We start from the raw sequence: 21,800 nt of genomic DNA on the forward strand, positions 1-21,800 counted from the left end.
GGTGCCTGGGCGAAGTGAGCGTTTCTTTCTTCCTCCTAGTGGAAGGTTTTCAAGAAACTACAAGATGGTCTCATCGGGAATGAAAATGAACAAGTGCCTACTACTAGTCTTCAATCTAATATTTACGGTAAGTATTTAGTATTTAGATTTTAGAACCTAACAATATCACCTTGTGATGAGCATTTTAGAGATCATGCACGATTTGCAAGAGCAGGTTATTAGTTCAGGAAGTTCAACGCAGTTGCTACTTATGGCGGGAGCCTCTGTCGTATTTATAACGAAATAATTGTAGGGATTGAACTTTCAGTACACTGGGTGTAGTAAAATTTATATACTTGTAATAGCCGCCCCCCGTGGAAGAGTGGTTAGCACATCGCGCTAGGACCCCAGGGGTCCTGGGTTCGAATCCTGGCCTGGGCATGGATGTTTGTGAGTGTCCATTCATCAATTTCATCATATCATCACTCATCCTCATCTTTGCAAATTAGCCAAAAGTGGCACAAAAGAGCGAAGTAAAACAAAGCAATTCAATCAATCAATCAATACTTGTAATAATCAGGCACGTAGCCAGAGGAGGGCTTGGCCCCTCCAGAAATTTTACAAATATCTAATTTATATAGTGTACAGTGGCAATCAATTTTACTTCTATTTAACTAAATAACTAACTCTGTGGCCTTCTTAAACTCGAAGGTTTATGGCTGCAGCAACACAAACCCTCCATCTGTCCCTATCCTGTGCAAGTTCAACCAATCTTTTCCAGCCTTACCGATTTCCTTTAGGACCATCTCAACGTTATCCCTCCATCTTCATCTTGGACTTCGATCAGGTTCCCAACGAGAATCCTGTAAACTCTTATATCCTCTCAGATTCGTGCCACATGGCCTGCCCACCTAAGTCTTCTTGATTTAATCCTTCTAATAATATCTGGAGATGAACACAAATTATGTAGTTCTAAATTATGTAACCTTCTCCACTCACCTGTCTGCTCATCCCTTTTAGGTCCAAATATTTTATTAAGGAAATTAGTTTTACTTCCTTATCAGAATTAAATATATTTTATGATAAGTTGTAATATGCTACTGAGAAAACCATCTTCAAGGCTTCTGCACCCCCCCCCAAAACCTGTTCGCCTTTAGATGGCCGCTGCTGATAAGGGATGAGTCCACCGAAATAATATTCTCCAACGGGTCTGGGAATAATAATAATAATAACTATTGATTATGAATATTGGCAAGCATTACTGTCTTTAAATTACTGTAATGACACATGTGTGCGTCCGTTTTCTTATTTCCCGTGCATTTGTCATATTCGGCTGATCGCAAAAATGAAGGGAACAAACTTGTCAAGACTGAAACCTGGAACCTGTACATACGTACATACATACTTATGATCCTCCGGCCACCAATCAGAGAGAAAGAGAGAGAAAGAGAGAGGGTATCTCTTTCTCTCTCATTCTCACTTTATCTCTATCATTCTCTCTCCCCCTGGTCTCCGTGGTGGAGTGGTTGGTTAGTGTTACGAAGCCGAAAGTCCTCGGTTCGAACCTGCCCAGACATCGGTGTATAATCGGGTTTGTCTCATCAATTTTTTTCAAATCCACTTTATGCACAGATAGGCTAATTCAGACTGGGCCGGCAGTTTTAAGTGGGATCCGCAACGGAACCACTGTGGAATGTGCCTCCACCGGGTATTGAATCTGGGATCCCTTGATTAGGTGAGGTAAGGTAAAGTTCCGCGTGCATATAGCACCATGCCATGGAGGCACATTGGGATAGGGCTCCACACATTCTCGATCTAGATCATGTTGGAGGTGATGAGTTGTATCTGTGTTGCAGTGGCGTATACTGATTCCAAGGTCTGGGATATCTCACTATGCCACATGATCCTAGGCTATGAATAGAAATAAATTTACCAACTCATAAGATATCAGATTGCCAACTCATAATAAATCAGGTTGCCAACTCATAATAAATCAGGTTGCCAACTTATAATAAATCAGGTTGCCAACTCATAAGAAATCAGGTTGCCAACTTACAAGAAATCAGGTTGCCAACTCATAAGAAATCAGGTTGCCAACTCCAGAATCACCATCATCATCTCACAGATATGAATAATTTTATTTACAATTTCTGATCGATTTTTCTCCTGTATTTTATTCTCTAGACTTCAGGCTTCGCAGATACCTAGCTAGCCTAGAATATACGCTACTGGTGTGGTGGTCCGTTTCCATTTCACTGGACCTTATAAATATATATTACATGTATATTGTGAATTATGATATAATATTATAGTTGAGTATAAGAAAAAGGCACGAGCCTTAATCTCTGCCATATATAATAAGAGCTAAATAATTCAGTAAACAACCTCTGACGTTTTTCAGCTCGGTGGATGCGGACTGGTAGGAGCAGGTGTGTACATTCAGGTGCAGCAATTACATGGCCATGAAACCACAGACGTGGGGATTGTCTCAATGGCACCAATCATCAGCATCATTGTGGGAAGCAGTGTTGCCATCATCGGCTTCTTTGGTTGCTGCGGAGCGTTGGCAGAGAACAAATGCATGTTGCTGTCTGTAAGTATTGCAAGTTGCATATCTTCTAGGATAACTGTTGTATATTTTAAGACCCGTTACACAGACTTCAAATAATTTCGTTGGAGGGGGAAGGAGTTAAATTCGGAGTACTAAATAAAAATATTACAGTGCTAGATTAACCCTAACATTTCATGTGCAATGTACAGCTACCATAAAAAAATGGGACACCTCGTAGATCCTGAAATTCTCGTTTCCCAGAACGGCGTTATGTGTGTTGCTTAACTCTACAGCGATGGAAGAAGTTGCCATTGGAAACTTTGTATTATATCGCCGTAAAATTAGGCAACACACATAACGCCTTGCAGGGAAGCTAAAATTTCAGGGTCTAGGTGTTCCTTTTTTTTGCTGGTGACTGTACACGGTCGATTGATTGATTGAGTTGGTGTTTTAAGTCCACTTTATGCACAGTAAGGGTAATCGGGACTGGACCTACAGTTTAAAGTGAAATCCGAACCACCATGTGCCTCCACCGGGTATTGAACTCGGCGAATACAAGGCGACGACGCTACCACTGAGCCATCCGGGAAGCCCTGCATAACTGTGGTCGATAATGATGCATAACATACATAACATTTGATGTATGAAAGTACAGCTCGACATAGAAAAAAAACATTCACTTGAATCATGTGATGCCCTTGGACGTCACCTTTACAAACGATATACAAAAATGCACCACACTCTAAACCTGATTCTTCGCAAGAAAAACACACTATCTTGTATCCATTGGATTGTCTCTTGTCCATCAAATACACTTGATGCATTTAGCTTTTTGTGTATAGTTTCCTAAGGGGCGTAGGGGGAGGCCTTGATCGACCCTTATATTTTTATTTGTACAATGTTCATTAACATTCCACAAGGGCATGGGGCGTCGCTAAGGGGGTCGAACGGGTCGGTGGATTCCCCTTGTAAATTGACATTGTTCATTTAAGGATACAAGAAAGTCGAAAATTTGTTAGTTAGGAGCAGAAATAAAGTTCATTTAGTTAGTAGTATTCGAACAGAATAATTAAAGTAAAAATGAATTGGATCGAAAACATTGAGTGAAAAATACAGGAACGAGGTTATATTCTCCCATTTGATCCAAAGAACAAATAGTTCCACAGTTTTCAAAATTCTAATAATTACAGTTGTATGTGGGATTTCACACATCAAAGTTTATGAAAAAGAAATCCCCCTAACGTTTAAGCCTTTTCCTGAACGAGACGAGCGAAAGTTCATATCAAAATGCATTTCAGATACTAACTGCATAAAATACAAAAGAAATAATGGAAAATAGTTGTGCATGTATTCATTCGTTTAGTCTATCTAGTCACCCCATTTATATATTAATAATTATTATTTCGAATAAAATTTATTTTGTTAGTATATAATATTTATTATTGTATAATAACATTTATAACCGTGGTAAAAATTCTTATTATCTTTCTACTCTTCAACTTTTATCATTTGTCCAACCCCCCTGCAAAAATTTCTGGCGACGCTCATGCACAAGGGATCCTTTTTTTAAAAGGTACTGTAGCCTTCTATTATCTACGTACATGTATGGCTTAGATATTTGTATCAAAATTGTGCTTTAATATTAGATTATTTAAGCATAGTGTTGATTGGTGTTCGAAACTGAATTATTCTGATTTTTTTAAAATTTCAAGAATTTAAAGGCAGGCATTGAAAGTAATGCAAAAACCTAATATCCAATAATATGATTAATACTTTACATAGTAATGTTTCCATAACATTCTGTTCTATTTACGTTATCACTACACTCAGAGAAGTAAATGCATGTCGTGTATATAATTACGCCTAAAATTACATTAAATATATACAAGAATGGAATAGGCCCCTGCTTCGTGCGCATCAATCCAGAGTTGATGGTACGTAGATTTTCTCTCGTCTACCGAACTTGCATGTGCTAATCAGAGCCGGCCTCCGTGGCGGAGTGGTTATGACAGCGCGCTACGGTCCCTGGTTCGAATCACGGGCTGAGCATGGGTGCTCCTTGTGAGCAGGGTTGTTCAAGGTCCAAGAATTTTAAATAAATTCAATTCCGGTCCAGGAGAGAAAATCAGCAAATGGGTTCTGGACCGTAAAGAACCTTTTTATGTGTAAAGTATTTCAATTCGGTCGAGAAACCTTTTTTTTTTAGGATGAATTTAAATTCGGTCCAGGAACCTTTTCTCCAGGATCAATTTCAATTCGGTCCAGGAACCTTTTTCCGGAAGAATTTAAATTCGGTTCAGGCACCTTTTTCCCACATTAATTTAAATACAGTCTAGGAATCTTTTTTCCGGATCAATTTAAATACGGTCCAGGAACCTTCTTTCAATGAAACAATAAGCAACTTGGACCGAATTTAAATTGTGCGAGGAAAAAGGTTCCGGTCCTACAGCGGAAACCAATAGAACCCATTAAAATTTATGGGTTTGTGGACCTCTACAAACCCTGTCTGTGAGAGTCTCTTCATCAATTTCATTATATCATCCACCATCCTTATCTTCGCGATTAGTAAAAAAACGGAAGAAAAGCTAAGTAAAATAAACGGAATCAATCAATAAATGAATATGCTACTCAGAGGGTGTGTGGGACATCCCCGATGGCGCAAGGGTAGCGTCGTCGCCTTGTAATCAAGGGGTCCCGGGCAGTGTTGCCACATGAAGGGAAATTTCCCTTTTTCAGGGAATTTCGGACCAAAATTTTAGCCAAAAGGGAAAAGGGAATTTCGATGAAAATTATCACAATTTCAGGGAACTTTTATGACTTCTGACTCTGCATTATTACAGTTTATGTTACGTTCCAGTTTCATATTCACATTTTTATTATTTTCTGATCCTTGTTATTTCTGCTCCCTTGAATATAAGCCTGTATCTATTTATATTTCTCTTAACATTATTGTACGTCGCTTTTCTGTATCTTCGGATAATTGTAACGATTATAATTAACGATTTAATAGATTTCTGACCATGATATAAACCTGGGACATCTTACCAGAAACCGATGAAGCTGACATGTATGTGAATAAATTGTGTAACATTTTTTATTCTTACGATCATGGACCAACGGAAATTTTACTACTACTACTGCTGCTGCTGCTACTACTACTACTACCACTGCTAATAATAATAATAATTATTATTATTATTATTATTATTATATTTGTTTAGGTGAAGGGAAAAAATTGTCCAAAAAGGGAAATTTTGCCCCTTGGAAAGGGAAATTGTGCCCTCAGATTGTGGCAACACTGGTCCCGGGTTCGATACCCGGTGGAGGCACATAGTGGCTCGGATCCAACTTCAAATTGTACATAAAGTGTACTCAAAACACAAAATTAACCAGAGGGTATGCGCGCCTGTGGAACTACATGTTGCTTTTGAGTGTAATGCTGGTAACACAATTAGGCATACATTCTTACATTAGTATCCGGAAGCGTGGTTTCCTTTTAACGGACTACTGCTGGAGACTTTTTATCTTCGTTGACAGAGGGGAAATACTTCCGTCTTTCTCGCTCAGTTTATTCATATTCACGATAACGCTGAAGTATATGTAGGAAGAGGGTGCAGCTTTACATTTTAGCCTCGAAACCGATCTCATTTTACGTTCCTATTCTGAGGATTATTCATTGCTTGAGTCTGTTGTTGCATCATGAACGCCCACATGTAGAGTCAAGGGTGTCAGTTCATCCTTAAATTGGAAAAGATATATGTTTTTAGTACTTCTTTACTCTCTTTCCTTGTGTCTTTCTCTTCAATTTTTATTTAATGCATCTTTCGCTAGATTTTTATCTTCCTTTCTGTCTTGGAATCTATTACTTTTTGTTTATTCCTTCTTGTGTGGATTGTTTCTTTTACTGCCTTTTCCTTCCTCTTTCATTTCCTCCGTTGCTCTGTCTTTCTTTCCTTTCTCTCTCTCTCTCTCTCTCCTTCTCTCTCTGTCCCTCTCAGCCTTCTCTTATTTCCTTCCATTTTCTCTCGCTGTTTTAGATTTAATCTTTCTCCCTATGTCTTCTTTTTCTCTGTCTCTTTTTCTCGGCTATCTTTCATTTTCCTTTCCTTTTCTTCCATGTTTCCGATGTTCTCTGTCTCCACAAGTCTTTTTTTAATTTCCGTTACTCTTCCCGTTTCTCTCTCGGCCTGCTTTTATTTCTTTTCCTTTTTCTTGCTGTTTTTATTTTTCTTCTATCTAAGCGTTTTGTTTTTGTTGTCACTCTTTCTCTCTCTCTTGGCCTTCATTTATTTATTTTCCTATTTCTCGCTGTTTTCGATGTTCTCTTTCTCCATAAGTCTTCTTTATTTCAGTTACTCTCTATCTCTCTATCCCTCTCTATCTATAACCGATACCGATGTACCAGTATCGGTATCGGAAAGTATAGGTTGGATTTTATTGACCGATACCGGCCGATACTTTCCCTTTTTGATCGTTCCATCAGATCTGCAAAAATACCGCATAATACATTCGAGGAGTCTAACTATCCAGGAAGTTATGAAAAATTCGAAGTATCATTCATTTTGTATCAATATTATGCGAAAAAAAACTGATACTCATATTTTGTTTCCTTTTTTAGAGCCTATTAAATAATTACGTGATTGATGTACTTTAACGAAAAGTGATTCTGATATCTACAAAATCCTTATGTACATTATTCTACAAATTATTTATTTAAAGTGATTTAAATGACCATACCTAACGGATACTAAATGTTGTATTTCAGTTTTCAATACTCCTGGCGTTTGCTTTCATGGGCATCCTAGCAGCAGGAATTTTCGTATACATCAATAAGGACAAGCTGGAAGAAGTCCTGAAGCCACCAATGGAGGAGTCTTTCTACAAGTACAACAGAACCAAACCAGCAAAAGAATTCTGGGATTTCATTCAGACTGAGGTAAGTCCATTGCTATTCTGTTCTTTTCAGGCTGTCCCCCGATTCTCTAGTTCCACACATTGAATCATAATATTGGTTATCTTCCTTGTTCTTCTTCTTTCCACAGTAAGGCTAATCGGGACTGGACCTACAGATTAAAGTGAGATCCGAACCACTATGTGCCTCCACCAGGTATCGAACCCGGGACCCCTTGATTACAAGGCGACGACGCTACCACTGCGCCAAAGGGGAGGTCCGTCCGCTCAGTATTGTATGAAACGTTGAGAAAATATTCCAAATTAAGTACTATGACCATGCTAAATGTCAGGAACTGTCAAATGCCACAATCGCTCCGATGACAGGAAAACTGCAACAAACGTCTTGGAATTCCGGATACATAGAGAAAAAGTAAAGATGAAATAAAAGCTGCATCAGTTCGGAAAGTAAGTTCCCCGTCCACATTGCACTGTGCTATAAATCCACATATAGGGGGGAATGTGAGGGTAAGGCCCCGGACATCTCCATCTTGATCATTTCCGGAGGTGATGTGATCAACACCACTCTCCGACCGTCTTTGCCGTCCCCCAGGGTTGATCCTAGCCAGGCACACATTTATTTAAGGCTGGGTGAAAACCACATATCCGCATTATGCAGAGAGAAGGCCGGAAAATTCCGATCTTACATCACCAAACCAGGAAATCTCACTCGGGTCTCCCCCGTGCATGTCAGACGCCTTACAGACTTTTTCCAACCCCATAAGTGGTAGTTTTTCCCCGCCATCCTCTTTCAATGCTTTCATATATGCCAGTTTTACTAAATTGTCTATTTTCTCACTGCGGACAAACACAAATATCCGTGTTTTACCCGCGATTCGAACCCGGGACACTTGGCGTCGTAGCGTGCTGTGGTAACCACGCCGCAACGGAGGTCGACATGCATACTGCAGCTCCCATAAAGTATGTGGGTGAGACTAAACGTTTAAATGCATCATGGAGAAAGATGCAGGAAAGTGCATAAAAAACGCATCAATTTATGCATACAAGTAGACATAGAAAGAAAGACTCTTTTGCATCATATGATGGATGCACTTTGGGGTTACCTTCACAAACAAACTACAAGAATGCATCAAACTGTAAACCAGATTCTTAACAATGGCCAAAAATTGATTTGATACTTGTTTTCTGTGAAGATATGCAAACCGCAAGATTGATTGATTTGGTTTATTTTAGTTCGCTTTACTGCACATTATCCCATTAGATGTATCATGTTCACTGGCCTATGCAGAGGGTTGCTGAAATGGGCTATAGCCATCTTTGAAATGTTGACAAAATCGATATTTTCAAATAAAAGCAGCGAAGAACTCGGCAAAAACCAAAGTGGTAAATGCAAACTTGCCTTAAAATGAGCCCTCATTGCCATTTTTTATAGTGAAAAGTTCTAAAAGTATGAAATATCATATCGTATAACGCCGCCGACCTTCAAATGATGAGGAATCAGCAGGCACCGAAGTTATAAGGAAATAGTAGGAAATAAAACAAAAGTCAGCAATAACTCGGAGCAGGGTGCAGGATAGAACATGCACAGCCGGGTAACGTTCGGAAATTTGAATTTCGCTTAAATAGATCGCGTGAAAAGATCTCGGGCTGAGATAAAGTACGATTGTGTTAGAGTTCGCAGTCATAGTCCGATTATCGATTGATACGCAAAAGAGTTACCGCGATGAGCGTGGTGCGCCAAAGAAGCTTAATTCAAACTTCATATGCTCAACAAGGCAGAATTTATATTATTTAAAGAATATATAAACTAAACGTTACATTTCAACCTTGGAGTAAGGTCTTCTTCAGTCTCTGTACCAAGTACAAATGAAAAAAGGTACATAACAGGAAGATATATATATATATATATACACAAAAATAACTCGCCTCCAGACACAACACAATTAAAAAGTTGAAAGTTGCTTATCTAGAACATTCCTATCCAGGTGTTCCAACAGGTGGCCTTCTCCTGTAGTTTCATCTGACAGGCGATTCTGATAAACATTTCCATTAAGCTGGAACGTGGTTGGACTTATTATCTCATGCTCTTTTCTTCCTTATTCTTTCTCTCTTCCTTTATTCTCCTCCTTCACTTTTGTCCTTTCCACTCTTTCTAACACCTTCTTCCATTCTTTGTTTATCTTCAGTCCCCCATTCCAGTTTATTGTGTCCTCTTCCCTTTTCTTCTCTATTTCCTTGGCCTCCTTCCATTTACTCACTAGTACTCTCTTCTCCCTTCCTATCTGCTTAGCCTCATCCCACTCTGTCATGTCCTGTTTCTCTCTTGTGCTTAAATATCGCATTTCTCTCTTTCTCTTAAGTCGTACATCATCCCTATGTTCTTTCAACCTGTCTTTCAGCCTATTTTTCATTTCTCCTATGTACACACTCTAGCATTCTTTACACTTTACTTCGTAGATAATCCCTTCCTCTTCTCCGTTTTCCTTTTTCTTCTTTGCATTCTTCACTATTCTTCAGATGCCTCGTCCTCCCTTCCTGTAAGTTTTAATGCCCGCTTTCCTAAGCAGTTTACATACCATGTATGTGGTCTTCCCCATACTCCTTATGCCAAACCACCTCTCTTTTCCTTTCTCTTCCTCTTCTCCCCTGTCATTTTTCTTCCTTCTTTTGTTTATGTCCAGTCTATCATCCTTGTCGTAGCCATTCCTTTCCATCTGTTTCCATAAGTTATTTATTTTGCCTTCTTTTTCACATTCTTTCGTGCATATTTCTTGATTCTGTCCTCCATATTCTATATAAAATTTCTCTTGTCACCTCACTTACATCACTTCTTTTGTGACAGAATACCCCTGCTGCACACTTCTTCTGATGCCAAGTGGTTTCAATTTGTTGTCCTGTCATCCTTTTCATCGATATTGATAGACATCATCCACCGTTAGAATTACATGTCAACACTTCTAATGCAAAAAGTAATATTAAAAACAGAACTACTAACATTCTTAATTTTCGGAAGGCGGACTTTTATAATATGTATAAAGACATTAAGGAAGTGAACTGGGATGCATTAGGTAACTTTGATGATCCAGATAAAGCTGTATCGTATTTTTACAAAATATTAAATGAAGTCATCACGAGACGAGTACCTAAAAAGAAACATAAGAAACGGTCTTATCCTGCTGGTTCACTCAAGAAATTATAAATGTGTTAAAGTCAAAGGAAAATTATAGGAAGAAAAAAAAACATTCAGCTATTAATCTATTAAGATTTAAGGAGCTTCGTAAAGAATCAAAGAAGCTGATTAATGCTGCATATAGAGCATATATTAGTAACTCCGAAGAAGCTATTAAAACTAATCCAAAGTGCTTTTGGGATTTTATTAACAATAAGAAGAAAGGGAATACTCGAGTGAATACAATGACATATAAAGGTACGGTTCTTGATTCTAATCAGTCTATCGCAGACTCGTTTGCTGAATATTTTAGTAGTGTCTATGAAAAAGAGGATACAGAGCTGTTGGATATTGGTAATTTAACCATGGATGTGAGTCACTGTTTAGTTGTAATGGAGATCAAGGAGGATGAATGTAAACAGTCTATTCGGAAATTAAAATCAAGTAAATCTTGTGGGCCAGAGGGAATACCCTCGTATGTATTTAAAGGGTGTGGTGAGTGGTTATGTTATCCTTTATGTAAAATTTATAATCTGATTTTAAATTCTGGTAAGTTTCCTACTTTATGGAAGATAAGTAAAGTTTGTCCCATATTAAAATCTTGTAACCCTAGTGACATCACAAATTATAGACCGATTTCATTAATATCTGTACCTGCTAAAATATTCGAACAAATACTCTACAATAAAATATTTTTCCATGTTAAACCCTATTTATCTTCTTGTCAACATGGATTTATACCGAGAAGATCTACTGTAACTAATCTCGTTACCTTTACTCAATATATCGCTGAGGCAGTTAATCAAAATCAAGCAGTAGATGTAATTTACACTGACTTTGCAAAAGCGTTTGATAAGCTAAATCACCGCATCCTTTTACAAAAATTGGTACAGTTCGGTTTCTCGGATGATTTAGTTGCTTTATTTCAGTCTTACATATTGAATAGAGAGCAGTATGTTCTTTATAATGCTTGTTCATCGAGTACATATATTAGTCATTCCGGTGTTCCACAGGGATCCAATCTTGGTCCCTTATTGTTCTTATTATATATTAATGACTTACCTTCTGTTGTTAATTACTCAAAGTGTCTCTTATACGCAGATGATTTAAAACTCTACAAGAATATTGTAAAATTTAAGGATCTTACAGAATTACAGTCCGATTTGAGTGAATGCCATCAATGGTGTATAAGAAATAGGCTCTATTTTAATGTTGCTAAATGCTTTTCCATAACATTTACAAGAATTTTATCTCCATTTTTATTTAATTATACTATTGGTAATGTGGGTCTTCAGAGAGTCAATATAATTAAAGATCTAGGAATAATTCTGGATTCTAAACTCACTTACAAGAACCATGTTGATAAACTAGTAGTTAATGGTTTCAAAACTCTGGGATTTATATTTAGAAACACAAAGGAAATGCAGTGTAGTAAAGCCTTAGCAGTTGTGTATAATGCTCTGGTGAGGAGTAAATTGGAATACGCTAATGTAATCTGGAGTCCTTACTTCCAATTATATATTGATAAACTCGAACGAATCCAGAATAAATTTTTAAGATATCTGTTCTTTAAAAAATACAAAAAATCGTCTTATGTGTTAAGAATACCTTATAATATGCTACTAACTGAGTTTGAATTTTCCTCTTTGAAAACTAGATCTGATATTGCAAAGCATATTTTATTATATAAAGTTGTTAATGGTCTAACCGAAACAGAAGAAGTTTTGCAAAGATTAAACTTCTGTACTAAACCTCAATCATTAAGATTGCGTCAACCGTTTATATGCACTTTTTCCAAAAATTTGGTCCATCAGAATCCTGTGGTCATTAGTATGTGTAAACTACATAATAATATTGTTAAGGATAAAATTGATGTAGATTTTGCATTCCCTTACGCAAAGTACATATCAGTAATAAAGGGCTACTATTCAAGACAAAGTTAAGATGTAACGATAAATGGTATTTAATTTTCTTATTTTTATGTTGTGTATTGTATGTATTGAATTGCACTTAACGTTATGGATTTGTATATTATCTTTTATGTTTATGTTTATATGTTCGATAATCTGAAAAATATCAAAATGAGAGTTGGGTGTTTATCTCTTTTGCTTAGTGCGGGTTTTAATATGGAGTTTCGTTATACTGTTTGAAGTCTGAAGCTTCAGCTTCATGTATATTGGTACTATAGTATTATTCTAATTTTATAATTTTTATTTTGTTGTATTAGTTGTATTATGTTTGTTGGTGGGTATATTGTATTGTATTTGTATTGTATTTTTTATCTTTTTATTTTCTTTTTTCTTTTTTTGTGTTGCATAATGTGAGTATTGTTGTAATATCCCATTGTAATTGGAGCATTGCTCTGTTATGGGATTGCTTATAAATAAATAAATAAATAAAATAAATAAATAAATATATCTAGGTAGCTTATCTTAGGGATACGATATTGTTTATACTGCCCTCCTATAAAAAACTATGCACTATCCACCTTTACAATTCCAACCCCTCCCGAAACAAAATCCTGAGAACGCCAGTGATCGGCTATGATTACCATCGGGCTCCTTCTACTCAAGCCGCTCCCATATTTATCTTTATGATCCATCTATCTTTTTTCATATCCGGATCCATTGTCGGAAGGCAATACCTATCTTCAAGGGATGTTTACCATTTTGCAATCTCTTTACCTCTCGCGAACATGTACGCTGCGAAACGTAATACTTTGGGAGTTAAGGTGATCAGATTTTTGAAACAACAGAACGGGACATTTTTCATATTTTCCTGGAGGAAAAACGGGACGGCAAAATGTAATATAAAAATTATTTCGCCATAAATACTCATGTTTGGAAACTTATTATTGAAATAAATACTGTAAATAACTTACATAATATGGTGATGAGCACTGCAGCCCTTTAGAAGTAGAAACCATTCAATGATATTTTGCCGATGAATGGATCTTCTTCAGTAGATCCTTCTTTCCAAATAACATTTTGTAAAAGTTCACCTTATTAATCAACATAGCTTTCAAAGTGTGTACTGAAAGAACGTTCTTGTCACTTTTCCACAAACTATTCATGAACACTCGATCAATGGGGACATTAGTTCCAGATAAAGAGAGAAGAAACTCCAATTGGAATATGGCACATTCTTGACACTGAAATGTGAAATTATTTCTAGCCAACAATACCATACTTCATAGTAATAGTAGAGAAGATATATTGTTGCCGATAAGTCATTGTCACAAAAAAGGAACATTTTGGCGTTCCGTTTTACTTTTAAAAACGGGACAGAAACAAAAAAAAAAGGGACTGTCCCTAACTTTGTATCGTGCCAATGGTATGTCACAGGTTTGGTTAGTTTTTAATGGAAGAACTGGAACGTCTTCCTTGTTAGTTGACTAATGTTGCATTCCTTAGGTCTTCACACATAATTATGTCTTTATATTAACATTTTTCTGCCATTATTGCTCTAAAACTATAGATTTAAATGTTCATGTTAATTTCTCTAAAATTTATAATCTTTCCAAGCTTCTTGTGCAGTTCTTTAATATAATAATGTACTCATTGAAACTGAAATAGGTAATGGCGTCAAAGGTTAAATTGTTACATGTGTGTACTAAAAGTGTATTTATCTCTCATATTTGCACATTTAATAAATGTGCGGAATATCTGCTTGTAACTCTCTACTTATTTAAGTGATTCTAAATTTGACATTAATGTGCTGAGTTTTAAGATTTCTAAATCCCAGTCTAAATAATATAAAGGTTTTGTACTTATCTTCATGTGCCAGATTGCACAATTTAACTTTGCAACTGTAAGAATTTATCTTTCTAATATTGCCATTGATTCGATAATTACATCTTAGGCCACGAGATGTCAGAATTTTGAAGGAGTTAAACTGTAGTAAAAATTTTTGCAAATATTTGTTCGAGTGCTGCAGAGGTTTTTATACAGTAACATGCGTGTAATTTTGTTAATTTAATTAATTTTTAAAAATTTTATATCAAACACACTTTCAGTGCACAAAAAATTAAAATTTTCAGATTCCTTCAAACGGTTTGCAACATTAACTCTAATTAAGAAGCTGATGAAATACGTATCATAATTGTTATATCTGTTTTCGATCTCACTAGCAAGCAGCCTTGGATACTTATGATTGAATGTATTCGCATTCAAAAACTTCGCAGTCCTTCTTGTGCCTCATAAAAACTCCAGTTTCTGAAAAAGTTCAGAGGCACAAAACTTTCAGGATTTGTGTGGTTAGATGAAACAAATATGTTGAAGTAAACAATATGTGACTGGAGCTACAGATATTTTCTCTTTATGACTGCCATGTGGCAACGTTGTTCCAATATAGCTAGTGTTCTCAGCTATCAGCTGTAGGCCATGACAAACGTAGTCATCGGTGGCGTATGAACATTTTTGATTTGGGGACTACAAAGTTTAACCCCCCCCCCCCCACACACACACACATACATGAAGAAAAATTCCTTTTACAGGGGAATTCGAACCAAATTTTAAGCGAAAATGGAAAATCGATGAAAAATATCACAATCTCAGGAAAATGTTAAGACATCAGACTCAATATTAGTAAAGATAATAGATTGCAGTTTCATATTCAGCATTTTTTGTTGTTACTTATCACTTCAACTCCTTTGAGTATGAGCCAGTATATATTTATATTTCTGTTTTGTTTATTTTACGTGTCTTTTCTGTGTCTTCGGATGATAGCACCGATGAGGATGAACGATGAAAGGAACAAACGCAATTGTACATTTATGCCTGACACAGGGTTCAAACCTGGGACATTTGCCCCGGAAGCGATGAGTCTGATATAAATGTGATTAATTTCTTTCACATTTTTCATACATACGAACATGGACCAACGGAAATACTACTTACTATTATTATATGAATTCTTTAGGTGGAGGGAAAATTTGTTCAAAAAGGGACATTTTGCCCCTTGGAAATGGAAACTTTGTCAGATTGCGGCAAATCTGCTCAGAACGCTTTGTGCCTTGTTCCAGCTCGGCTGCTGTGGCTTGGATGGACCCTTGGACTGGATGGATCGCCTGAACTGGACGAGAACGCCAGATTCCTGCTGCAGTGTGCAAAATGAAGCCTGTCTTCCCTACGAAAAGGGCTGCATCGAAGCTGAGAAGGAATTCATCAGGACTGAATTCACGCTCATTGGTGGGGTCGCTATTGGAGTGGCCATTATTACGGTAAAGTATACAAGCATTGTTGTTTCCCAATAATTATGGCGATCCTGCGCATCTTTCGACAAAATTCTGAAATTTTAGTGTTGCCAACTTAGGTTTTATGCCACTAAAATGAAACTTTTCATAAAAACGCTATTTCAAAACTCCCCATGACCCTTGTTGATTGCAAAGGACAGACTAACATGATACCATTCTCATGTTCAAGTATGACCTGCGATTACTTCTTACCTGGTATTCAATCCAGATATTAGAATTCTAGAGGAATCACTCTGAAATGAGCAGCTTATTATTTTCTAGAATGTTCTGTATGGAATAAACTAGAAATCAAAGACATTGAAAAATATTGTTATGGATGAGGCTTCGTAATACTTCCTAGTGTACATCTTATATGTTGGATGACTTTTGAAACATTCTGTACTTAAAATAAACAGTACCTTCCCGATTGACCTTGTGATCAATAGGATCCATAGAAACTCTTAGTGCTTCTTAGCCGTGGCGGCGATTAGGAGGGCCGTGGGGCAGTTGCCCACCTACTTTCTGTCACTTTTTACCCCCTCACTATGGCCTGTTAATTCTAAGCCTTGTCTACCAAGAGAAAGTAAACTGCCCTAGCTCTCCCAGTTTTAGCACTCAGTCGCCACTAACGTTTCATAGAAACTCCCTTTCTCCTCCAGCTCTATTCAGTATAACCAGTGGCGGCGATTAGGGGGCGAGGGGGGCGACTGCCCCCCCTCCCCCCAGTTTTGCCACTTTTGTTCCTACACTACGTTAAACCTTATCTACCAAGGGAAAGTAAACTGTCCTTGCCTCTCCCAGTTTTGGCACCTTGCCCCCCAGTTTTGGAACCCAATCGCCGCCACTTAGTATAACAATAAGCGAAGTGGATTCAAGCAAAAATCTGGTGATCGTGTTCGATGAACACTTACATCGAGAGGCAAAAGTCGAATTCTCTGTGAAGAATTGTACGGGGAAACTCAAATCTCTGTACTCTGGACAATACCCATTTCAGACTATTGCGCTCTAGCATACAGTAATAATTCGAATGGTCTAAATTACAATCTTAAAAAATCCACAACTGTTGTATACAATTCCAACACGAAAGGAAGAAAAGAAACACTCTCTTGGCTAAATGTTAACAACCGAAGAAAATACACAATCACCATGCTACACAAAATTCTTAAGAATGGCTATCCAAAATACCGTGCGTTCATTTCTATCTGCAGCCGAGAGATCGGGAGAAGCGTGGCGGGCGGCGCTGACGGAGATGCCGACATTTGCGGCCTGTAATGCCCGCTTATTTTTATAGACATATGCAGACATTTATATAAATATTGCAAAACGATCACTAACCTGTGTTATAACAAGCAAAAGTTCTTCTGTAATTCATCCAAGTTCTGCTCTTATATGCACAAATAAATACGCTTTAGAAACGATGTTAAGAGCCACAGATAATAAAACATTTTAATCATAGTTTTGACCAGTAACGTCCTGCTTAAGTTTATATCCTTGAAAGAGTTTTGTGCCGATGGGGATCGTTTGGAGGTTTTGAATGTGCAACACTGTATCAAGATTACGCTGTAGAAGAAACCGTTAAGAGTCAATAGTGTTCGTGAGCTTCCTTGCAATCCGAAATCTCCGAGCTCGAGTTTTTTTGTTCCTTTGCGACTAGATGAAGACAGAGTTGTAAATATAGTGGCGAGCAATGTAAACCAAGAGCGTGTTAATTTCGTACTGTGCGCAAGAGTGTTATTCTTGGTTACTTGCAGTTACTTGTTTGTGTTATTGTAGTGTGTATGTGTGACGTGTCAGTGAGACGATTGGAATGCCAGCCGCAAGATTCACGTTAGAACAAAGATTTTTTTTATGTATGACACGTACCTACGTGAAAACAAACTCGTGTCGAGACGTGTGTAGGTAATTTGTACAGAAATTCCCATGCGTTTCAACTCCACACAGAGATACGGTTAGACATCTTGTCCTTAAATTACGAGAAACTGTATCGTTAAATTTTAAAACACCTAAGCAAAAACGACGGATTCTAACCGAAGCAAAACTCGATGATATTGGTTCAGCGTTAGAACGTTCTCCAAAGAAACCTCTACGCCGTGTTTCACAAGAGGTGGGCGTGTCAAAATCATCGGCACATACAGTCACTAAGCTACTAAAATTAAAACCATACTCTTATAACACAGGTTAGTGCTCGTTTTGCAATATTTATATAAATGTCTGCATATGTCCATAAAAATAAGCGGGCATTTCAGGCCGCAAATGTCGGCATCTTCGTCAGTGCCGCCCGCCACGCTTCTCCCGATCTCTCGGCTGCAGATCGAAATGGACGCACGGTACTTATCCATTAAGATTTGTCCTGGTAGAACTTCGGTCGAACATGAAATACCAATACATAAGACCTCCACCTACAACAATATTTTTATTGTTACAAGGATTAAATGACTAACATTGCCATCATAGTTTTAAGAAAAAAAAAATGAACATACTATTTTCCCACCAACTACAGTAACTTACATTGATCTTAAGAATTGCACCTGCTCTTCTACATAATGTAGCGCATACTTAATACCCCTACAATATATGTACTACAAAAAAAATAATTCACAGTTTAAATGCTGCTCAATCAATGTATTATGTTATCATTGCACAAAGGTTCTTTTTTGTATTATATTTACATAATTATGACCATTGTTCCCATACAGCACTAATCCCCAAGGAATATCCATTGGACATCCACTATATATCCAGTTATGGATATCCAATTCTGGATATCCATTGGACTTCCATGGGTATCCAGAAACGGATATCTAAAACTCATCCAATTCTGGACATCCAATACAGAGCTAGATCTTGTCCAAAACTGGATATCTAAAACTCATCCAATTCTGGATATCCAACACGTAGCTAGAACTTGCCCAAAATTGGATATTCAATAATGGATACAGGCTGGATGAGTTTCGGATATTAGAAAATGAACATATATTTTTCATACTTTATCGTGCAATTGAAACAATAATTGTACTCGTTCATTAGCGTTTATAAACTAATTTACTTGTTGTTTACTATTATTAGCGATTGGAACTTTTTACCTTAGAGACAGGAACGCTACAATACAATGGAGACTAAAATCGAGTCAATAATCGCTTATAGCGTCAAAAATCTCGAAGGAATATGAGTGGGATATAAGATCCATGTATATTAGGGTCGGATATCCATTATATGTCCATAGGAGCTCCCGGTCTGGATATTCAGAGGATCACTAGTGTGGCCATTGTCCCAGCGAGCCATGCATGCGGGCAAGTCCAGGTGAAAGTTGCTTTCCGAGGGTTTGTGTATAGCTCGTTGTCACCAGTTTGAATTCAGGAAGTTGCGCTACATGCACGTGGCAGTGAAGAACAAGCTCACTACTCTGCTTATTATGGATATGCGTGTGAAGATAAGACATTTTTCGGATTTGTGGACGTGTGAGTGTGTGTTTTTATGCGTGTGTTTGTGGGTGTTCGTGAGTGGTTTGTGTGTGTGTGTGTGTGTGTGTGTGTGTGTGTGTGTGTGTGTGTGTGTGTGTGAGAGAGAGAGAGAGAGGGCGGGGGCTGTTATATCCATATAATGCTAGGAAAATATCCAGAATATGTTCCAATCTAGTCAATAAAACAAGCTGGAAGCATCCTTTTTACAACCCAATAACATCCAGAAAATGTTAAGAACTAATCCAAAAAAAATTCCTTTCATATCTAAATAATGTACCGATATGATCCAAATGTAGTCTAAAATATATATTTTTCGTATCTTTACAATATCCAAAATACGTTCCAAATATTTCTAAATCAAAGCATAATGTCCAGATAACGTCTCACTTGATATCCAAAACATGTCTAAAAGTGATCGGGAAATGTCCATAACATATCCATTCCATATCGTATGCGGACAAATGGATATCCAGGGGACATCCAATGGATATCTATTGGATATTCCTGGATATCTAATGAATATCCAGAACTTCCGACACGAATATCCAAGGAGACCTTGCAGTGGTAGCGTTGTCGCCTTGTAATCAAGGAGTGCCGTGTTCGATTCCCGGTGAAGGAACATAATGGTTCGGATCCAACTATAAACTGTAGGTCCAGTCCCGATTAGCCTTACTGTGCATAAAGTGGGCTTAAAACAACAAATCAATCCAATCAATCCAAACGAATATCCAAGGGATACCCAATGGATGTCTTTTGGCCATTTGTGTGCTGTATGGTTTTTCTTTCCTTCTGATTGATTCATTTAATCTGTGGCAACGGTTGATTGGCTCATGAGGCCGAATCACGCCTCATTAAATGATGACTTATTCTATTCTATTCTATTCTATATTTACAGATCGTAGGGATCGTCATGGCCTGCTGCTTGGTTTCAGCAATCAACAACGAGAAGGCAAAGCAATATATAGAGGGTGTGTAAATATACGTGTCTTATTTTCTGTGTTGCAAATATATAACAATTATGAATACAACCTGTATGTGTGTGTCCTTTTAAAAAATATTTTTTTCATGAAACAAAGAAACCGTGAGAAGGAATATGAATATTCTTTATGGAATCGGTGCAGTAGCATGCTCAGGAACTCCGTTGGCTAAAGGGGTATGACCGTAAAGGGGTATGTCCACAAGGAGGTATGCCTTCTTTTCTGTTGCAATAAATTCTATATTCTGCCATATTTTCCCGTGTTCTTGTTTTTAAAAAGACATCTCTTGGTTTATTTTTACTATCCTCCATAGGCACGCCACTGGATTGGTACGTTCCTAACTTCGCAGAACCTAACATTAAAAGCTACATTTGCCGAAAAATGACTCCCTTTATTTATTCTGAATATCAGTTAAAATCTGTGTAAACACTTTTAGTGGAAACATTTAATCCTATTTAATTTATATAATATACAATTTGCAATAGCTATCTCATTGTATTCTTGCAAAATGACACAAATTTTATTTAAATTATTTTATTCTTTCAGTGTAAATACCGGTACTGGGCAACAATTCTTACATGCCTACAGTATTTGAAGAAAATGCTCAATACCCTTCTACGTATACGACGAAAAACACAATGAGAAGATGGAAAACAAATTAACTTATAATATGTACGAAATATATAAAAAAATAAGATTATATCGTATGTATTAAAATGGAAAAATCTAGTGACGACTAATATAAATGAAATTGCACATTGATAGAACGTTTTTGGCTAACTTCTTGTAGAAAACTACACTAATACTAACTATATTTACAATAAAAACTTCTATTTTGTTTAAAATAAAGAGTGTTATATAAACTAAAGAATAATAAAATATTAGTAAAGAATTATCAGTGTTCATTTTTCTATTTTTGAATAAACTCTTTGTTTAGTGGAGAAATAAATACAGTTCCCTCTATAGCTCTTTTCAGTTCTTACGGCGGGCGCTCTAGAAGCTGCCAGGGGAAGTGGGGAGCGGGGATTACGCAACAGACCAACCAGACAACAGCAGTGGCGCCAAAAGACACGACGTGGCCGGAAAAAGTACTACGTGAAACTCGTTCTACTGGCTGCTACGTTTCTTATCGTACTGGGTTGGTCGCTTCCCCGCTCCCCACTTCCGCTGCCAGCTTCTAGAGCGCCCGCCGTAAGAACTGAAAAGAGCTATAGTGTTGTATAAGTTAGAGAGAGGGAAAATAAATAGAGAGGTAGTATAGAAGACAATGAGTGGGACATCGATAATGAAAACACCCCTATCTCTTTATAGAACTGATAATTGAGGACATGGAGGTGAGATTTTAGGAAAATACGTACTGAACTAACGTCTCCCCACATGCCGTTTGACCAGTAGCGTCCACATCTAACATGCATACTTCTAATATGTATAAAAAACCTTTTTGATGGTTCTTCGGTCAATTCATGTCATGATGGATGGGGTATTTCGTTCCTTACTGAAAAACATTTCGAAATAGCGA

The 21,800-nt window shown here is 37.3% G+C and overlaps 1 protein-coding gene across 2 annotated transcripts; it reads left to right on the forward strand.

Moving 5' to 3' along the window:
• LOC145994003 (leukocyte surface antigen CD53-like) lies at positions 1-21,160 on the forward strand. Of its 2 annotated transcripts, XM_083130073.1 has the most exons (6): positions 1-127; positions 2,381-2,572; positions 7,296-7,466; positions 15,634-15,831; positions 20,200-20,272; positions 20,828-21,160. In XM_083130073.1, the coding sequence occupies exons 1-6, from the start codon at positions 65-67 to the stop codon at positions 20,830-20,832; spliced, it is 702 nt and encodes a 233-aa protein (XP_082986199.1). In that variant the 5' UTR covers positions 1-64; the 3' UTR covers positions 20,833-21,160. The 2 variants fall into 2 exon arrangements, with proteins under 2 accessions (XP_082986199.1, XP_082986189.1); XM_083130063.1 differs by lacking the exon at positions 20,828-21,160 and having other exon boundaries at positions 20,200-20,336.
• The last annotated feature ends 640 nt before the right edge of the window (positions 21,161-21,800 follow it).

Source organism: Lepisma saccharinum, chromosome 1, assembly GCF_977018435.1.
Source record: "Lepisma saccharinum chromosome 1, izLepSacc3.1, whole genome shotgun sequence".
NCBI lineage: Eukaryota > Metazoa > Arthropoda > Insecta > Zygentoma > Lepismatidae > Lepisma > Lepisma saccharinum.